This window comes from Aspergillus campestris, assembly GCF_002847485.1.
Source record: "Aspergillus campestris IBT 28561 chromosome Unknown P168scaffold_1, whole genome shotgun sequence".
Taxonomy (NCBI): domain Eukaryota; kingdom Fungi; phylum Ascomycota; class Eurotiomycetes; order Eurotiales; family Aspergillaceae; genus Aspergillus; species Aspergillus campestris.
The window spans coordinates 3463107-3479312 of record NW_020194336.1 but is presented as its reverse complement, the minus strand read 5'-3'; the positions used below and the strand labels follow the sequence as shown (position 1 = coordinate 3479312).

The following is a 16206-nucleotide window of genomic DNA, read 5'->3' as shown; positions in this document are numbered from 1 at the left end:
TTTAGCCGTAGCTTCCATACTAGCCTTTGATTAGATATACGGGGTGTAGCTCATCTTTGTAGGCTTGTCAGCGATATTAAGATTGTGAGCAAGATCCTATCCTCACTTCTCTCTATTTTCAAGCGTTTCTAAAACAGGGGTTCTAAACTACGATAATAACTCAAGCACAACACGCACGTGAAGAATCTCAACGAGTCATCGCTCATAACATTACATTTCAAATCCATAAACTAAATATACATCATTAAATTACCGAGCAAGGGCATCCTTGGGAAGACCGTCGAGGTTATCCTTGCCCTGGCGTCCAACATTGGACGTGGGCGCAGTGTTCTTGTGCAATTCGCTCCCCGACTCGCGCACGCTACTTCCTGCAGTCGCCGGTTCCCTCAGAGCGCTGTTGGCTTCTCCAGAAACGGGGCCTTCGGTGCGACCGGAGCCAACGTTGACGGTTCGCGCGTCGGCCGACGACCAGTCACTGGCGACTGGGGGCTGCTCGGGTAGAGGAAGGTTGGCCTTGGTCTGCTCGATATCCTTCTTCTTGTCGGTGGTCTGGCTGATGTGGGACTGTAACGACGTTAGCATCGGAGTCTGCGCCCGGGAAAGGAAGGGTGACTGACCTTCAAGGCGGAGACGTCGGACTCCTTGGGGGGGTTGCCACCGTGCGCCTGAGAGACCTTGGACTCGGCCTTGCGAATGTCCTGGCCGGTGGGATCGATGGTGGAAGACATGATGGTTGATGGATGTAGACGGATGTGGATGAATCAGAGGGTGGATGGGGTAGTAGGTGGTAGTCGATTCTCAAGTGATTAAAGAATAATTGAAGTAGAAATCTGTAAAACAGAAAAGGACAGACAGAATCCAAAGCCCATTATATATTGTCTCATGGAGGGTGTGGATGCATGGGCGATGACGTTCTTTCAACCAAGATGAGACTTGCCCTCGCTATGATGTAACCAGGCCGACTCGATCAATTGCCCTGCACCTTACGTCGATATGCCATCTGGAATCCCTTCGTGTGGACCCATAGATGGCGTATTTCACAAGCCGGTCTTTTGTTTCTCATTAGATGATTTTTCCATGGGTCTCGATTTGGTTCTTCTTGTTTGATTTACTCATCGTGAATATTGCGGGAGAATCGCGACTCCGACTTAGGGCTTGGAAACACTCCCGCTATTACTCACTCTCCATAGAACAACATTATCCATTAACTCACGACACATACTCCGGAGTAAAGTATATAGATCAAAACAGGCTGCCACTGGTTAAAAATCCTCCATCCTATAAACCCCATAAGAGGGCTCCTCATACGGATGCGCCCTAGAAAACACATATATCAGACCAACAACCCATCATCGATACAGAGGTTTATCATACTTTTTCAATGCAGCAACAGCCTTTCTAGCGACCTCCTCCCCAACACACAGCGTTTCGACCCTGATCTCGTCGGTTTTCTCCAGTGCGCCCACCATCCCAATGTGGGGATTCGCCGCGTCGCCAGGGCGAAACTGGCCTTTCCCAGCAGTCGTCCAGCAGCATTCCGTGTAGTTACCGGGCCCGGGATAGCGGCCAGCGCCGGCAGCAAATATCGCCGCTTTGCATGCTGCTACTGCCGATGGTGGGGCGTTGAATACCAGTCGATATCGTACTGTCGTCATTTGGGTGTTGATGTTTGCTATACTGAGTGTTGGACTTAGGGCGTAGACAATAAGGTCGGTTATAACTTCCAATTGGGTTTCTGGGGTTGGGGACAGAGTATTTGGATACCAAAAGTAATAGTCTCAATCCTCAGTTGCGGGGTCAGCGCTGTCCTCTGTTGGGCTAAAGTACTATACTATCTTGTGCTATATATACACAGCCACATTAATGTATTCTAGAAAAAACAACCCGTAGACCCTCGCTTCGCTCGGCGGCTTGATGACGTGGCTGAAAATACTTATCTTATTAATTATTCTAGAAAGTAGACTATTATTTACGACATCATGTCCCCTAAAAGCACTCCTGTAGGATCCTTGAAAGCACCCACATAGGCCCCCTAAAAGCACTCGCGTACAATTTGGGGCACACTGGATCGACTTAAAACTCTAGATCACTAAAGACAACCCGCATCATGGCGCCCTCCAGCGGTAAGGGATCGACAATCTTCTCAATATACGCCGGCCAGTCGTCAAACCACTGCAATAGGGGGAAGATATGAGCATACTCCCAGTACGAAGGATACCATCCCGCCGTTTCCCAGTCCACAAGAGCAGCTACTTCATACTCTTCTTCACTTGTGGCAGAATTGACGATCTTTCTAACAACGACATTCTCTCTATAAAGATCTCCATGAGTAAATGTAGGCGGATGATTGAGAAGTGCTGATGGGAGGTGGCGAGCTAGATAGTCAGAGAGAAAACTGTGACTATTTGATTCACTCCACATAGCTTTCGAGCGAAGTGCGATGGCTTTCCCGAATTCTTCTTCCGTCTGAAAAGGGCCGGTAATGGCGGGGTCTTTTTCACGAGAAAAGAAATACCTATGGGGAACGGGTCCTCGGTTGACACTGCCGTAAAATCCTGGCGATGGCAGCGCTCTCATCTGATCAAAGATGCATCGTAATTCTCTAACAATCGAATTTTTATTTCCCTCAGTGAGTGACGCCCACACCGTCCCAAGAGAAATGCCGGGGACATATTCCATGACAATATACAGGTTGTCCTGGTCGCGGTACATCGCGTAGAGTCGTGGCGCTGCGATGTTGAGCTGTTCTTCAACAAAAAGAAGAGCATATCCCTCATTTTCGGCCACAAGGGGACCGTATTTCACAACAAATTTGTCTCTAATAACGACCAGGCACCCACCATAGTCTGATCTCTTGGGGAGGGTTCGTGTTGCTTGTTCAACCTCATGCTGATCAGGAAGAGGCCCTGGTAATTGATGAGCATCACGATAATAAGGAAGGGAGAACGGCATAGTTGGAGGGCAACGTCTCACTGAAGAGTTAGGAATGTAGACCCGAGTCCAGAGTGTCTATGTCGGATGCTGGCAATTAGGCTTCCAAATGGGGTGGACTTTTGGATCCTGATCCTGATCTGCTAGATTTCTGAATTATGGAATTTGATATAAATCTGCCTCGTGATTTAATATAGGATAAATTAGGATGAATTTATTTCAATTCTAATTTATATAGAATTATCAAGTCTTTCTTTTTTAGTTATATAAAAATTACGAGTGCATTTAGGGGCCCTACATGAGTCCTTTCAGGAGCTCTACGTGGGTGTTTTTAAGGACTCTACATGAGTAGTTCCTATATTTTGATTATTCTTTGAATAAAATTGTAAAATAATAATTTCAAAAACCCACGAGTTTAACTGAATCTGCACTGAATGCCACTCTACTTCAGGTTCTCTAAGCATGGTTGTTTTGAAAAGGATGGGCGAGTTGATCAGGAAATCCATTATGCTGTGCATAAGCAATATTAATAATTGCATAAATTATTTTTACACACCGCCTTCCTTCACGAGCCGGCAGAAATTGATCATTTCCCCGCGGCCACAGAAGTCCGAGTTTGTAAAGCATGCGTTAGAACAGATTAGATTTCATTCTGAAGCCATTCGCATTTGTTTTTACATTAGAGCATCGATAGAATTATCAGCATGCCGAGAGACCCGTTAATTGGGCTGGTGGGCAAGGTCTGTGTCTTCTATCTGCCTCGAGCGTCCGGCCGCTGACAGTGAGGGGCATGCAGCCATCTAGCGGAAAATCGACGACGTTGAACAGTTTGACCGATGCGTCTTCCAAAGTTGGTAAGTTTTTAACACAATTTGCTACAATTTGTTGCCGTGCTCTTACTATATTTTTTTTTTCTCCAGGAAACTTCCCGTAAGTTTACTCGAGTATCCGCGCCTGTGGACGAATCCGTTCGAAGTTTAAAATCCCAATATCCCACATCGAGACTCTGACAAACGGCAATTCAGTTTCACCACCATCGATCCCCAGCGTGCCATCGGATACCTCCAGATTGAGTGTGCATGCCAGCGACATGGCGTGTCGGATCGGTGTAAGCCGAACTATGGCGGCTGCGTGGAAGGACGGCGATCCGTGCCTATCGAACTTTTAGATGTTGCCGGTCTCGTGCCGGGAGCGCACCAGGGTCGGGGACTGGGTAACAAATTCTTGGATGATCTGCGACATGCCGATGCCTTGATCCATGTGGTGGACGTGAGCGGTACTACGGATGCTGAGGGTGCGTTATTTCAAACGCTTTGAGTAATTGGGTTTCGTTGTGCGCTAGATGCTGACAGATATTTGGGGTTATAGGCAAGGCAACGCGCGGTTACGACCCGTCGGTAGATATTGAGTGGTTGCGATCGGAAATTGTCCGATGGATTCTGGGCAATCTGATGCAGAAATGGTATTTGAGCTTCCCTGTCAGGCCAACGTGCAGAGAGCTGACCAATACAGGGGATCGATCAAGAGGAGACACACTGCGATCAGTGAGTTTACATATACCTTACTTTGGGAAGTTGTCATTGTTCTATACAATACTAATCTCATGGTATAGAGTCCACCGCAGTGGAAACCTTGCAGGGCCAGTTTTCTGGTTACGGAAGTACATCGCAAACCGTCGCACGGTGCCTAGACCGAATAGCCATTAAAGAACCCCTGGAACATTGGTCAGACGAGACCGTCCAGCGGGTTGTCGAGGCCTTTATCGACGAGAAGTTCCCCACCGTGTTTGCTCTGAACAAGATTGATCATCCCGACGCGGACAAGGTTTGTTCTCATCTGATCAGTCGAAAGTCTGTGTACTGATCGAGCTCCAAGAATATTAGCAAAATCGCCAAAATGCAAGATCCGCAAACGATTGTCCTCTGCTCTGCCATCTCGGAAGTCTTCCTTCGGAGACTGGCGAAACAAGGCTACGTCAAGTACATCGAAGGCAGCGAGTTTGTCGACACAAAGGAAGATCTCGAGGAGATGGGCGAGCCCGACGGAGGCGGGCTGAAGGAGATGGATGAGAAGCTGAAAACGTATGCTACTCCTGCAATACGTGAATATCTGAGACTAACGCCGCTATAGCCGGGTTGAGAACCTGAAAGACATGGTTCTGTATCGTTTCGGATCTACAGGAGTTGTGCAGTGTCTCTCGCGAGCTGCGGAACTCTTGGGCCTGGTACCGGTGTTCCCAGTGCGGAATATCCATACGTTCTCATCAGGCACTGCGGGGTCCGGCAATGCCGTATTCCGAGATTGCGTTTTGGTTAAGAAGTGAGTATCTGGAACAAGCCCAATTGACCCATATCTTGCCTAACACCAAACAGGAACAGCACAGTGGGCGACGTCGCCCACAAGGTGATGGGAGACATCCCCATCTCCTACATTGAAGGTATCGGGGGCACCCGGGTGTCGGAAGACGACATTGTTGAAGTAGGGAAACATGATGTATGTGTCAACTTTTCATCTTTTGCTTTTGGCACTAACGGCTAACCAATTTTAGGTTCTCTCATTCAAACCCGGACGGTGAAGAGCCACCCATCCTATGTACAGTTAATATGATTGTTAATGAAACAATGACCGCAATGACGTAATTTTCATGGCGTCTCGCCTGCGCATATACATCCAAACCGACCCATCAATATTTGGCGACATTGGAGGGAACGCGTAGCTGCATCATTGACCCTTCTGTTCGACAAGTCAGAAGATGTTTCCCGGCCGCGCCAGTTCACAGCTAAAACCAAGGATGTCAAAAAAAACCCACCTCTCCTCTCTCATCATTCATCCCAATAATCGGAGTCGGCGCATTAGGATGTTCCTTCTTCGCCTTCTCCGCCTCCTGCGAACCCTGCCGCTGAGTCGTCGCCTGCGACTTCGATCTATCCGCCTGACCCTCCCTTTCCTCTCTCTCCTTCATGCCCGCAGCAGCCGCATCCGACGTCGGATCCGTAGTGTCTCCCCTCTTCGCTCGATCAACCGCGTGGTCCTTCGTCGACGACTGAGTTCCTGGGGTAGGCGACGAGCCGTATAAACGGGACCGCATGTACCCGGGTGTGGGAAAGACGACTGGCTGCCAGACGGACTGGAGGGGCAGCAGGCACGGGAGAGGAGGACGGGGGGTGAGGGCTGTGCACACCCTAGACGCTACGGATGGGATGCGGGGGCTGTTGACCATGTTGTGTGTAGTAGGAAGTCGTAGTCTGTGTCTGTATGGAGGGTTCAAACTAGTAGGAGATGCGTATAAGGACAATTCTACAACCTCTTCCGCTGGTAAGTAGACCGATTGGTTTTATGTAATCCCCTACAATCCTGGAAGTTAATTATGCTGCTCCATATCGTCATTGCATCCTGTAACCACATAGGGCTGGTTTTTCTATGATCCGAAATAGATGACGTCTAGATGCTGCAATGACGACTGGTCAGTTCCGGCTTCTAGCTAGGGATGATTAATCGGAGCTAAGCTGCAAAGAGATGTGGGTCGCGTCGGGTCGCGTTCCACTTCGTGGCCTGCAGTCATGTTTACAGAGCAGCAATATCGTTGATCATCAATATCGTTGATATTCACGCGGACATACCATGACTTGCTGCTCAAAGATATTTACGAACAATGCGTCTTATATACCACTGACCTTACTTCGACGTTCAAATCCAGTTTTCCAATCCATTATCCGCCCTCGACAACTCAAATCGGGATATTTCGCGAGGCTAGGCCCCACAACGGCCTCAGACCGTCGCATCGAGTACAACTGAATCAAGGATGTGGAGACACTCGAAGAATATCAGCCCGGGGGTTATCATCCCATCAAGATCGGGGACGTGCTGAATGACAGATACCATATTGCAGACAAACTTGGCTTTGGGGGCTATTCGACGGTCTGGCTTGCCCTAGATACTCATCTGAAGCGATATGTTGCAGTCAAGGTCAATATTGCAGACGCGCTTCCGCGTGAGTCGAAAGTTCTCAAGGCTCTGTCTGCCCCTCTTCCGCCGTCCTCGTCCGTACATCCTGGACGTGGATTAGTGGCTGCTTTCCTAGACGAATTTAAAGTGCAAGGTCCTAATGGAAAACATATGTGCTACACGATGACCCCTGCACAATGCAATCTTAGAGAAATCTCTTTTAGTCGTATCTTCCCCCTCGAGGTTGCTAGAGCACTACCGTATAGACTTACGCAGGCCGTTGCTTATACACATTCTCAAGGATATGTTCACGGAGGTTTGCCATGTGACTATGAGATCTCCTTGGGTTTCATACCGGTAAGCTGACATTCCAATTGTTGCTTTAGATATACATCTAAGCAACACTTTGGTCAAGCTCCCGTCAAGCTTCGATGACCCCTCCATCAAGCAATTTTATGAAAAGTATGGTGAGCCAGAGACAGTCCCTGTCACTCGATGTGACGGGGAACCATTACCTCCCAATGCGCCAGCCAAGGCAGTGGTACCGCTGTTTCTAGGGAAGTACGCAGAGGAGTTCACATTAAGTGATGCGCATCCACTTCTGAGTGACTTTGGCGAGGCGTTTGCACCCACTTCGGAGACTCGCCTGGGACAAGACTGCCACACACCACCCGCATTTCGAGCTCCAGAAGCCAAATTCGAGCCGCAGACCCCGCTCTCGTATCCCTCAGACATCTGGAGTCTGGCTACGGCTATTTGGGAGATCATCGGGATGAAAGCCATTTTCAGCACCGAGTTCGTTCCTGCGGATGAGATCGTGTCTCAGCATATCGATGTGCTTGGACCTAAGCCTGCGGAGTGGTGGCGGCGCTGGGAAGGACGACCCCGATTTTTCGACGAGGATGGGTGTCCGATAGAGTCCTATCGGCAAAATCAATGGCCTCCGCTCGAGGAGTCATTTGAGGTCGGTGTGCAGAAGTGGAGACGGAGAGTGGGAGACGAGATTGGGGAAGACGAGAAAGCTGCGTTTCTGGATCTGATGCGTCGAATTCTGTCTTTCCGGCCGGAAGAGCGACCGACTGCTGAAGAGGTGCTACAGTCGGAGTGGATGGTTAAATGGGCATTGCCTGATTGTGAGCGGGGCTAGATCTATTATTCTCCATGTACAATCAATAATATCAAAGGATCTATGCGAAGTAGATCCGCCGTCTTATCGTGTACACATTCTGACCTTATGCGGGCAATAATGCCAGATTTAGTCAGACGAGCTTATCCTTATCGATAAGCTCCGACCGTGGATAGCTCAACGAAAGCGAACCTAGGCTTTCCCCCGCTCCCCTCCAATCCTACCGGTCGTGCAAAACCAAGATTGTAACGACATCACAGCAAGCTCAGACTGGCATTGTGACCATGAGACGGGAATTTCTCCCCATCGAGACATTGCCCTCCTGGGCAGTTCTCAATGACATCTTCGCCGATGGCGTAGCCTTTCGGAGACTGCGGTCCCTCGAGGACGGCACAGACAAGGGATCAGCTATCGTCGCAACGAGGGACAGACGGGACGATGGGTCGGGACTTAACCCGCAAGTACTTCTTACAATCCCGCTGGATATGGTTCTCTCGCTGCAGTCGGTTGAGAATCATGCTAAGTCTGATGGGAGTCTTCGGGAGGTGTTGAATGCGGTGGGAGATTATGGAAGGGTAGGTTGGTGATGTCCCTATCATTATATTCCCCTTTTTGCATATGCGCTGTGACAGTTGCTTTGGTGGGAGAGGAATAAATAACTGGATAAATGCGGTTAACACGGTGGGTTATAGATGGATAGAGGCGCGATCTTGATCTTCCTGATCATCCAAATGACACATTCGAGCCCTGATTTCGCGCACGAGCGACACCGAGTAGGATTATCGGGTCCCTGGACCGAATACCTGAAATACATGCCCTCCGACATACCGCTCCCGACACTATATACCCCGCAGGAACTGGAGCTCCTACGCGGGACCTCGCTAAGGATCGCCGTTGACGCGAAACTGACCGCGCTGGATCAGGAGTTCGAGAATCTCCGGCGAGCGACGGAAGAAATATCGTGGTGTCAGAAGTACTGGTGGGATGAGAAGACCGGCCGCTTGACGCTAGACGACTGGAAATATGTCGATGCGCTGTATCGGTCGCGGATGGTGGATTTGCCGGGGAGTGGCCATGCGATGGTTCCCTGTGTTGATATGGCCAACCATGCGTCGGAAAGTGCTGTGAAGGCGCTGTACGATGAAGACGAACATGGGAACCCTATTCTGCAACTGCGACGGGGGAAAGAGTTGAAGACAGATGATGAAGTTACGATCTCGTGAGTTTGTTCCCTATTGGGTTGACGCTTGGTTCCAGAAGGCTTACGTGTGTAGCTACGGGGGAGGTAAGTCCGCGTCGGAAATGGTCTTCTCGTACGGGTTCCTCGACAGGGAGATGGCCGATGCTAAGCAGCTGTCTCTCGACCTCGATATTCCCGACGACGATCCCCTGAAGATAGCCAAGAAGATGTTCTGTAGACACGCGCCTGGGTTTAAACTAAGTTCAAACCCTGGTGCAACAGAACCACCGACTACTAGCTGGGATAGCCCGATCGTGTGGTGGGCCTGCGTCAACGAAGAAGATGGACTGAACTTCAAGGTGCTGCAAACGACCGACGGAGCCCGAGAGCCCAGAGCCACGTGGAAGGGAGAAGACATGGAGCACCCCGATGCACTGAAAGACGTCTTGGCCGCGAATCCTCAGTTTGATATTTTCCAACTCCGAGCGGTGGTGACCATCCTGGAGCGATTGGAAACCCAGTTTTTTGTCCTGCGCCAGACCGAGCGCGTGGTATCGGAGATCAGGGAGGACGAGAACATGCGCGCCATCTTCCGACCTGATGTGTTCAAAACCATCGTCAAACTACGGGAGCTGGAGTCACAGCTGATGGAGAGGGGGATTGAGGACCTTGAGAGCCAGGTAGGTGGTCTTAACCACGTTCTGGACCATGATAGCTAATGCTCGTCTTCTTTATTTACAGCGACAAAACCTCATGGGCAGCGAAGCAGTGAGGGCGTATCTGAGCCAAGGAGAGGAGCAGGCTCAACCCGAAGAAGAAGACGATTTCTCCTGATATGTCTTGGCGAGAATAGAATCTGACTCAGGCAAGCCACCTACTGTACACTATCATCTATAGCGTTGTGATGAATATTACGCGAGGTTATCATTAAGATATGCAAAACTTTTGGGACCTCCCCCAATGTCAACAGACCAGTGGCCACCAAAGAACTCCAAGTAGGTCGAGGATCTTTAAAAAATACCCACCGTGGGGGACGATCACACAATCAACCTTCCCCAGTACGGGGTATAAACTGTAAAAAAAAAGAAAAAAAAAGCTCGGGTTTAACTTTGGGGGCCCAAAGTAAGTTCGAGGGTCGGGAGGAGTCAAAGTCGGCAGACAAAGAACGCATCCAAACCACCGGGCCAAGAAAAAAAACGACACTAACCCCATGACGAATCTCTTATGACGTTGTCCAAGAAAGAAGATACTCCACTTCTGACGACTCCTTTACTGTTTGGGGGGGGAACCTTTGGAACGGGAGTTGGAAACCTGTATGTACCTAGGACACTGCCAAACTGGATGCGGCAAGGCGAGAGATGGACATATCGGGCCCCCCCACGTGGATTGATTGACATTGCTGGGTCCGTCCTACTCCGTAGGTGGTTAAACAGGGAATGGGAAATGGGGAGAGATGGGAACGGGAAAAGAATTGAAAAGTATTTGTAGAAAATGCAGCCAATCCTGGACTGTCTTCTGTTGATCCATGCGGGTCTTCCAGGTCTTCGGGCACTGTGGCTTCGGTAGATGGACTGGTGCAAGTACCCCGTATTCCATATCCATATACATACTCCATGCATCATCATCAGTCAATCAATCAATCAATCAACCAACCCTGACCCCTTGACTTGTTGGGTATGTCCTACATGGTATGCTGCAGGTACTTTGTACACAGGACAATGGTAGCTCATGTGGGAAACTCTCGTTCAAAGACGGCAAGAGGAAGGAAAGGCAATGCCGAATACTCCCATTCATTATCATGCATAATCTATTATTTCCAAAAGTCTATTTAATTTCTTTGTCTCCTGGATTGAACCCCAAACTATCACCCCAGAACCAGCGACTGCATGAACTCAAAATGTCTGCATGGGTAACTTTCCGGGAAAACGCCGAGTTATGATCCAGTACTCGAATGATCTTCCCCGTGGGTAAGCATCTTTGGCTGTCATCACCCCGCGTGGGACCTGATATCGTAGAATATTAATGTGGTACAGTTAATGACGAACGATGAGGATGATGATGATGCTGATGATGATCCTGGGATGGCCCCGCTGTACTCCAGTTGCGAACGGACGGGGAAATAGACACAATGATAACAATAATAATTTATTATTATTATCAAAAGATCAAAAAATGAAATCAAGACGTGGCAATTGGCAAGACCGAAGAGTGGATGTAAAGAGTGGTCCTGCCAGACTCAACCAAACCTCAACCAAACTGAGGCAGACGAACCTGATAAGGCAGAGTGAGAGATTTCGGAGAAGAGTCGGCAGAAGCGTGGGGAATGATCAGGTCTGAGGTAAGGAAGTTGGGAAGATCGCCCTGGAGATGCCGAGTGAAGCCCGAGAATTTGCCTGCATGCGGGATGATCCACTTCCATCCAGGTTCCCTTTTCTGCCTGTTCGGGTAATACACCCCTATCGATATCTGTCTGACCTTGGTTTTGGGATGTTTCAACATTTGGAGTACTGGTGTGTACTGTGTAGTTTGTGTTGTTTATTGTATAGATATTATCAGAATGGAGAGCATGGTATTGCCTATTTTTATCCAGTTTTATATTCCAAAGAAAGGTGGATTCGGTCAAGATTCGGGGCGATCGTACATCGCTTCCCAGCAGGTTCTCTGGATGAAACTTGCCCTCAATCTAGCTGGAACTTGGATCACTGTTTAATCTGGTTGGCTTCTGGAAGAAAAAAAGAGGGAAAGGAGAAAGATGTTCTGGTTCGAAGATCCTCGTCACTGGGGCCGCTATGGTTGTTAAACTGATCGACTGCAGATACCTACTGTAGTAGTGTTGATTCTGATGAAGTCGGTGTGGGTGGCTGCAATCTACTACCGTGGTGGTTAGAGGCGATCGAGTTGTTATGATACCATGTATTCATCCATACTCATGCTGTCACGTCGTTGGAGGAAGAATCTGGGGGTTCTTGACCATGATCACCCGGTTCATCTAAGCTCTCGCGTGGCATCATGTCAGGTTATTACGATCGTTCTCCCAATACGATATACCCATATCATAATCCCAAGTCCTTAGTGTTATAGTATAGCTCAATCAGACGTGCTCGATTTCAGTCTCACCGCATCCACCAGCTTATCCACTCGTGCCAACGGCAGACCCCAGATCCAAACGGGATGACAGACCGGCTCTTTCTCCCTGTTTCATGCGCCACTCATCCGCTGTCCGGTATAATCCGATATCATCATCCACTGACTGGTCAGACGAGAGAGGGGAATGCCATCCGCCATAGTTGCCGAGAATAAGGTAAAGCAGGTCAGAGACACCGAATAAAGTTACGCTGTGGAAGAGTGAGATACGAGTGCCAATAGTTGGAACAGGAAGTCATTGGATGGACGGGGTTGATTGGGTTGAATATCGGCGCATGACTCCACATGGTCCAACCCCACATATCCCCATTATTCGATTATTTTATTATTTTATTATGATTTATTCTGTGATATTTTTGTGGTTATTGTTTTATTCGATTGATGTGATTGAGTCTGGCACATCCCAAAAAGTGACGGTTTCCGCCTCTCTCTCCCGCTTCCTCCTCTCTTCTCCTATATTATTCCCCGACTACCTGACTCGCTTCCTTCACTTCTCCTTTTCCCCTTTACTCCCCCACATTTACCTATTCCTTCCTTCTTCTATACTCCTCTTTCTACCTCTTCTCATTTCGCTGTCGGATCTTCATCTTCTTTCCGACACGTTTCTACCCATTCTCTATACTTTGCGGGATTTCCTCTTCTCATACTGTCCCGTTCGGTTCCTTGCTTGATTCCTTACTACCAGAACGATCATTATCCGATTAGTCGACTTTCTACCCTGATAAGGAATCAGCTGTTCAATATCTTGTGCGGCAGCTGCACAGCAGCATCCAGCCAAAATGCCCGGCATTCTGCCTATGAAAGTCATCAAGGTCGGCAACAGCGCCCAGAGTCGCATTGCCCAGGCCTGCGATCGCTGTCGCAGCAAGAAAATCCGCTGTGATGGCGTCCGCCCGTGTTGTACGCAATGCGCCAACGTTGGGTTTGAGTGCAAAACCAGCGACAAACTGAGTCGTCGCGCATTTCCCCGCGGCTACACCGAGTCGTTGGAGGAACGCGTGAGAGCGCTCGAGACTGAAGTCAAGGAGCTGAAGGACCTTCTGGACGAGAAGGACGAAAAGATTGACGTTCTCTCGCGAATCCATTCGTTTTCCCCCTCGTCGCAGCAAAAGGCTAGTGCCGCTGCGCTCTCACCATCGCAGCCGGCTAAACTGCAACCGTCCGATCCGAGCGAGGGCGCCATCCACGTTCCGTCGCCACCCGAATCTCGCGAAACGCCTGGAGTCCCCAGTGGTGGGGTATCAAGCACTCAAGGGTTCAACGGTAATTTTTCCCCAATCGATTCGCTCTAACGCGAACACATGAAGAGGTCAGAAGTGTAGAAAGAAGCGGCTCGCTAATATGTTCTAGATGTCTTCACGAACCGACTCATTGAATTGGGCCGGTTACCCTCAACGGTTTCAACCAAGGCTCTGACAACCTCTCCCGCCGTTCTCTCCCATTTCCACACCGATCAAGCCATCCAAACCGCGCCCCGACTGGTTTCCGACCAGTTGATCAACATTTTCTTCCAGGAGTGGGCGCCTTTATACCCCGTCGTCCACCGCCCGACCATTCTCAAAGCCTATGAACAATATCTTTCCACCGATTCGCTACAAGGGGGGAAGCATGATCTCGCGCAACTGAATTTGATTTTTGGCACTGCGGCTCTCACTTCAGGTGTAAGTATTGACATATCCATGTCGGGAGACCGAACCCATGGCTCACCCGCTCGCCACCACAGTCACGAACCAATCAAGATCCCACCTTCTTCGAAGAGAACTGGGTGCCGACGCTGGAAACCCTCTCGAGCGATGTCTCCGTTCCGACGCTACAATGCTTTGTCTTGGCCCAGATGTACTGCATGACACGGGGCGACTACAGCAGCCTGCTTCGCTACCGAGGGCTGGCTGTCAGCCTCTGCCAGCAGCTGAGACTCCACCAAAGCCAAAAGTGCCTGTCCTCGAACGCTCTGGCAGCCGAGACTCGCAAGAAGGTGTTTTGGTGCCAATATGTGCTGGATCGGTATGTCTTTGTACGACTCTGTTTAGACCCTCCAAGCTGACCTTAACCAGGTTCACCGCCGCCTTGACCGGCTTACCCGTCCTCCTCCGCGAAGGGGACATTCGCACCGAGTACCCCGAGGATATTGACGACGAAAATGTCACCGAATCTGGTTTCTTGCCTACGCTGCCCGGTGAATCCACTCGCATCTCCGGTGCGATCGCGTTGTTCTCCGCGTCGCGGATTCTGAACAAGACCCTGGAGGACTTGTACCCCGCCGACGGAGACTACGACATTCCGGTTTCGAAAGTGCGGGCTCTCAGCGGGCAACTCGACAGCTGGGAGAAAAACCTGGCTCCCCATCTTCGTCTGGAGTTCTCGCAAGACAAGCCGAGCACGAATGTCACAAGTAGCCGGTCGCCTCTTCTGGTAAGTCCATTCATCTGCAATCCCTGGTAAGGTTCCTCGCTGACGATTGCCCAGTCCTTGGTTTATTACTTCATCCGTTCCCTTATCCACCGACCGGCGGTCTGCTTCGGCGAGGAGCAAATCCGTTCGCCGTCCGTCCTGGCCCTGGCCGACTCGAGTAAGCACATCGTCCAGATCCTTCAGCTGCTCGACGAGAGGCGCCTGTGTCTCTCGCTCAGCATCAGCCGCAAAGAGGTGATCTTCACCTCGGGATTGGGTCTCTTGTGGCAGAACGTCGGCCTCAAACGGGAGAGCAAACTGGTCAAAGAAGGCCAAAAGCTCCTTACGACGATCATCGAACTCCTGGAAGCCGTGTCCTCTCCGGCCGCGGCCGAGTTCAGCGGCATGGCCAGCGTGCTGTTTTCGCTGGACGGCAACCGGCGTCGCAGCGCCAGCAAACCCCACAAGGAGATGTCACCACCCACGCAGCGGTCGTCCAAGTCGCCCAAGAAACAACCGCTGGAGACGTTGAAGGCCCAGCTGATGGCCCACGCCGATCCACAGCATTCCGTCAAGACGGAGTCGCACTCCCGCCGCGCCACGATCTCCGGGGACCGTCCCCCAACCGGACCGCGCCAGTCCCGGTCCAACACCTGGGCCGGCTTGCCTCCGGATCCCTTAGCCCACCCACCCCCTATGGCGGATCCCGCCTACTTCCCGCCCCATTCGTTCGGATACGATCCCTGCGCGTCGCTCTCCCACTCGGCGCCCTCGGACCCGGCCGCCCCGCTGACCATGTCAGACTGGGAAGTCGTCCTCGGCGACATGGACCGCGGCTACTCGAACATCTTCACAGGGATCTACGGCGGCAAGGAATGCGGCGAAGACAGCGGGCCGTTCGCATCCCTGACAGCCGAGTACGCCCACAAGCCGGAGCACCTCCCAGCCTCCTTGCCCACGGCACCCAGCGAAGCACAGGGCCTGTCGCCCGCGGCCTGGTCCGCCAGCAGCACAAGCGATCTCCCAGCGAACCACGCCGGGCCGGCGCAGAGCGTGTTGAGCTTCTCGGACGAGAGCCTAGGCGGCGCGGACGAGAAGATGCCGTACAAGGATCATCACCTGCACATGTCGCCGGAGCAGGCGCATCTGATGGACCCGTTCCGCAGCGTGATGGTGCCGACCGTGGACGAGGAGGTGGATGAATTCGCGTTAGGGCATGGGTGGAATCGACGGCTGGCCGTCTAGACAGTGTTTTCTGTTTTATTTTTTTTTTGATTCTTTTCTTTTGTTTTATGATACCTGGACTTGGGAGTACGCGGGATATGGATTGGTTCTATTTTCTTTACATATACGATAGTTTTGACTAGCAAGCCATTGATTCTTTCTTACACGTTGCATCAATTGTAAAAACCATCTAAATACTTTGATTATATAGACAGTTCGTACCTAGCAAGTGAGGACCGACAAACAGCCGCGCCCAGATCTCCCA

General features: G+C 50.6%; 9 protein-coding genes across 9 annotated transcripts; 6 read left to right on the top strand and 3 right to left on the bottom strand.

The window, feature by feature from the left end:
- Positions 1–249: 249 nt before the first annotated feature.
- P168DRAFT_323967 (uncharacterized protein) lies at positions 250–820 on the bottom strand (the record flags this gene model as incomplete). The annotated part of the gene is made up of 2 exons (XM_024840764.1): positions 618–820; positions 250–564 (listed from the first exon to the last, which is right to left on the bottom strand). The coding sequence occupies exons 1-2, from the start codon at positions 726–728 to the stop codon at positions 250–252; spliced, it is 426 nt and encodes a 141-aa protein (XP_024697516.1). The 5' UTR covers positions 729–820.
- Positions 821–1262: 442 nt separating this feature from the next.
- Positions 1263–1655, bottom strand: P168DRAFT_294718 (uncharacterized protein; the record flags this gene model as incomplete). The annotated part of the gene is made up of 2 exons (XM_024837972.1): positions 1263–1317; positions 1375–1655. The coding sequence occupies 2 exons, from the start codon at positions 1653–1655 to the stop codon at positions 1263–1265; spliced, it is 336 nt and encodes a 111-aa protein (XP_024697515.1).
- Positions 1656–3632: 1977 nt separating this feature from the next.
- On the top strand, positions 3633–5564 carry P168DRAFT_308676 (Ygr210 GTPase family protein; the record flags this gene model as incomplete). Its single annotated transcript, XM_024839224.1, has 11 exons — positions 3633–3671; positions 3728–3785; positions 3852–3861; positions 3957–4225; positions 4300–4393; positions 4444–4475; positions 4544–4755; positions 4807–5012; positions 5062–5250; positions 5304–5424; positions 5480–5564. 11 exons carry the CDS (start codon positions 3636–3638, stop codon positions 5504–5506), a joined length of 1254 nt encoding a protein of 417 aa, XP_024697514.1. The 3' UTR covers positions 5507–5564.
- P168DRAFT_323965 (uncharacterized protein) lies at positions 5420–6348 on the bottom strand. Its single transcript, XM_024840763.1, has 2 exons — positions 5741–6348; positions 5420–5664 (listed from the first exon to the last, which is right to left on the bottom strand). Exons 1-2 carry the CDS (start codon positions 6149–6151, stop codon positions 5653–5655), a joined length of 423 nt encoding a protein of 140 aa, XP_024697513.1. The 5' UTR covers positions 6152–6348; the 3' UTR covers positions 5420–5652.
- P168DRAFT_308675 (kinase-like protein) lies at positions 6211–8023 on the top strand (the record flags this gene model as incomplete). Its single annotated transcript, XM_024839223.1, has 3 exons — positions 6211–6246; positions 6733–7192; positions 7263–8023. The coding sequence occupies 3 exons, from the start codon at positions 6211–6213 to the stop codon at positions 8021–8023; spliced, it is 1257 nt and encodes a 418-aa protein (XP_024697512.1).
- Positions 8024–8245: 222 nt separating this feature from the next.
- On the top strand, positions 8246–10098 carry P168DRAFT_323963 (SET domain-containing protein). Its single transcript, XM_024840762.1, has 4 exons — positions 8246–8577; positions 8695–9221; positions 9277–9862; positions 9924–10098. The coding sequence occupies exons 1-4, from the start codon at positions 8287–8289 to the stop codon at positions 10014–10016; spliced, it is 1497 nt and encodes a 498-aa protein (XP_024697511.1). The 5' UTR covers positions 8246–8286; the 3' UTR covers positions 10017–10098.
- Positions 10099–10211: 113 nt separating this feature from the next.
- On the top strand, positions 10212–10729 carry P168DRAFT_26474 (uncharacterized protein). Its single transcript, XM_024834873.1, has one exon. The coding sequence runs from the start codon at positions 10407–10409 to the stop codon at positions 10668–10670; it is 264 nt and encodes an 87-aa protein (XP_024697510.1). The 5' UTR covers positions 10212–10406; the 3' UTR covers positions 10671–10729.
- Positions 10730–12278: 1549 nt separating this feature from the next.
- Positions 12279–13030, top strand: P168DRAFT_26356 (uncharacterized protein). Its single transcript, XM_024834808.1, has one exon. The coding sequence runs from the start codon at positions 12569–12571 to the stop codon at positions 12995–12997; it is 429 nt and encodes a 142-aa protein (XP_024697509.1). The 5' UTR covers positions 12279–12568; the 3' UTR covers positions 12998–13030.
- On the top strand, positions 12750–16105 carry facB (C6 transcription factor FacB/Cat8). The gene is made up of 5 exons (XM_024840761.1): positions 12750–13589; positions 13677–13987; positions 14050–14330; positions 14381–14738; positions 14793–16105. Exons 1-5 carry the CDS (start codon positions 13106–13108, stop codon positions 15960–15962), a joined length of 2604 nt encoding a protein of 867 aa, XP_024697508.1. The 5' UTR covers positions 12750–13105; the 3' UTR covers positions 15963–16105.
- The last annotated feature ends 101 nt before the right edge of the window (positions 16106–16206 follow it).

What these genes read in the sequence shown, in the direction of transcription:
- P168DRAFT_323965 (XM_024840763.1), bottom strand. Translation starts at nt 6,151, where the DNA reads ATGGTCAACAGCCCCCGCATCCCATCCGTAGCGTCTAGGGTGTGCACA.
- P168DRAFT_26356 (XM_024834808.1), top strand. Translation starts at nt 12,569, where the DNA reads ATGGACGGGGTTGATTGGGTTGAATATCGGCGCATGACTCCACATGGT.
- P168DRAFT_26474 (XM_024834873.1), top strand. Translation starts at nt 10,407, where the DNA reads ATGACGTTGTCCAAGAAAGAAGATACTCCACTTCTGACGACTCCTTTA.
- P168DRAFT_323963 (XM_024840762.1), top strand. Translation starts at nt 8,287, where the DNA reads ATGAGACGGGAATTTCTCCCCATCGAGACATTGCCCTCCTGGGCAGTT. An exon ending in CGGTGGGAGATTATGGAAGG is followed by an intron (nt 8,578 to 8,694) that starts GTAGGTTGGTGA and finishes GGTGGGTTATAG; the next exon opens with ATGGATAGAGGCGCGATCTT. An exon ending in GATGATGAAGTTACGATCTC is followed by an intron (nt 9,222 to 9,276) that starts GTGAGTTTGTTC and finishes TTACGTGTGTAG; the next exon opens with CTACGGGGGAGGTAAGTCCG.
- facB (XM_024840761.1), top strand. Translation starts at nt 13,106, where the DNA reads ATGCCCGGCATTCTGCCTATGAAAGTCATCAAGGTCGGCAACAGCGCC. An exon ending in AAGCACTCAAGGGTTCAACG is followed by an intron (nt 13,590 to 13,676) that starts GTAATTTTTCCC and finishes AATATGTTCTAG; the next exon opens with ATGTCTTCACGAACCGACTC. An exon ending in TGCCAATATGTGCTGGATCG is followed by an intron (nt 14,331 to 14,380) that starts GTATGTCTTTGT and finishes GACCTTAACCAG; the next exon opens with GTTCACCGCCGCCTTGACCG.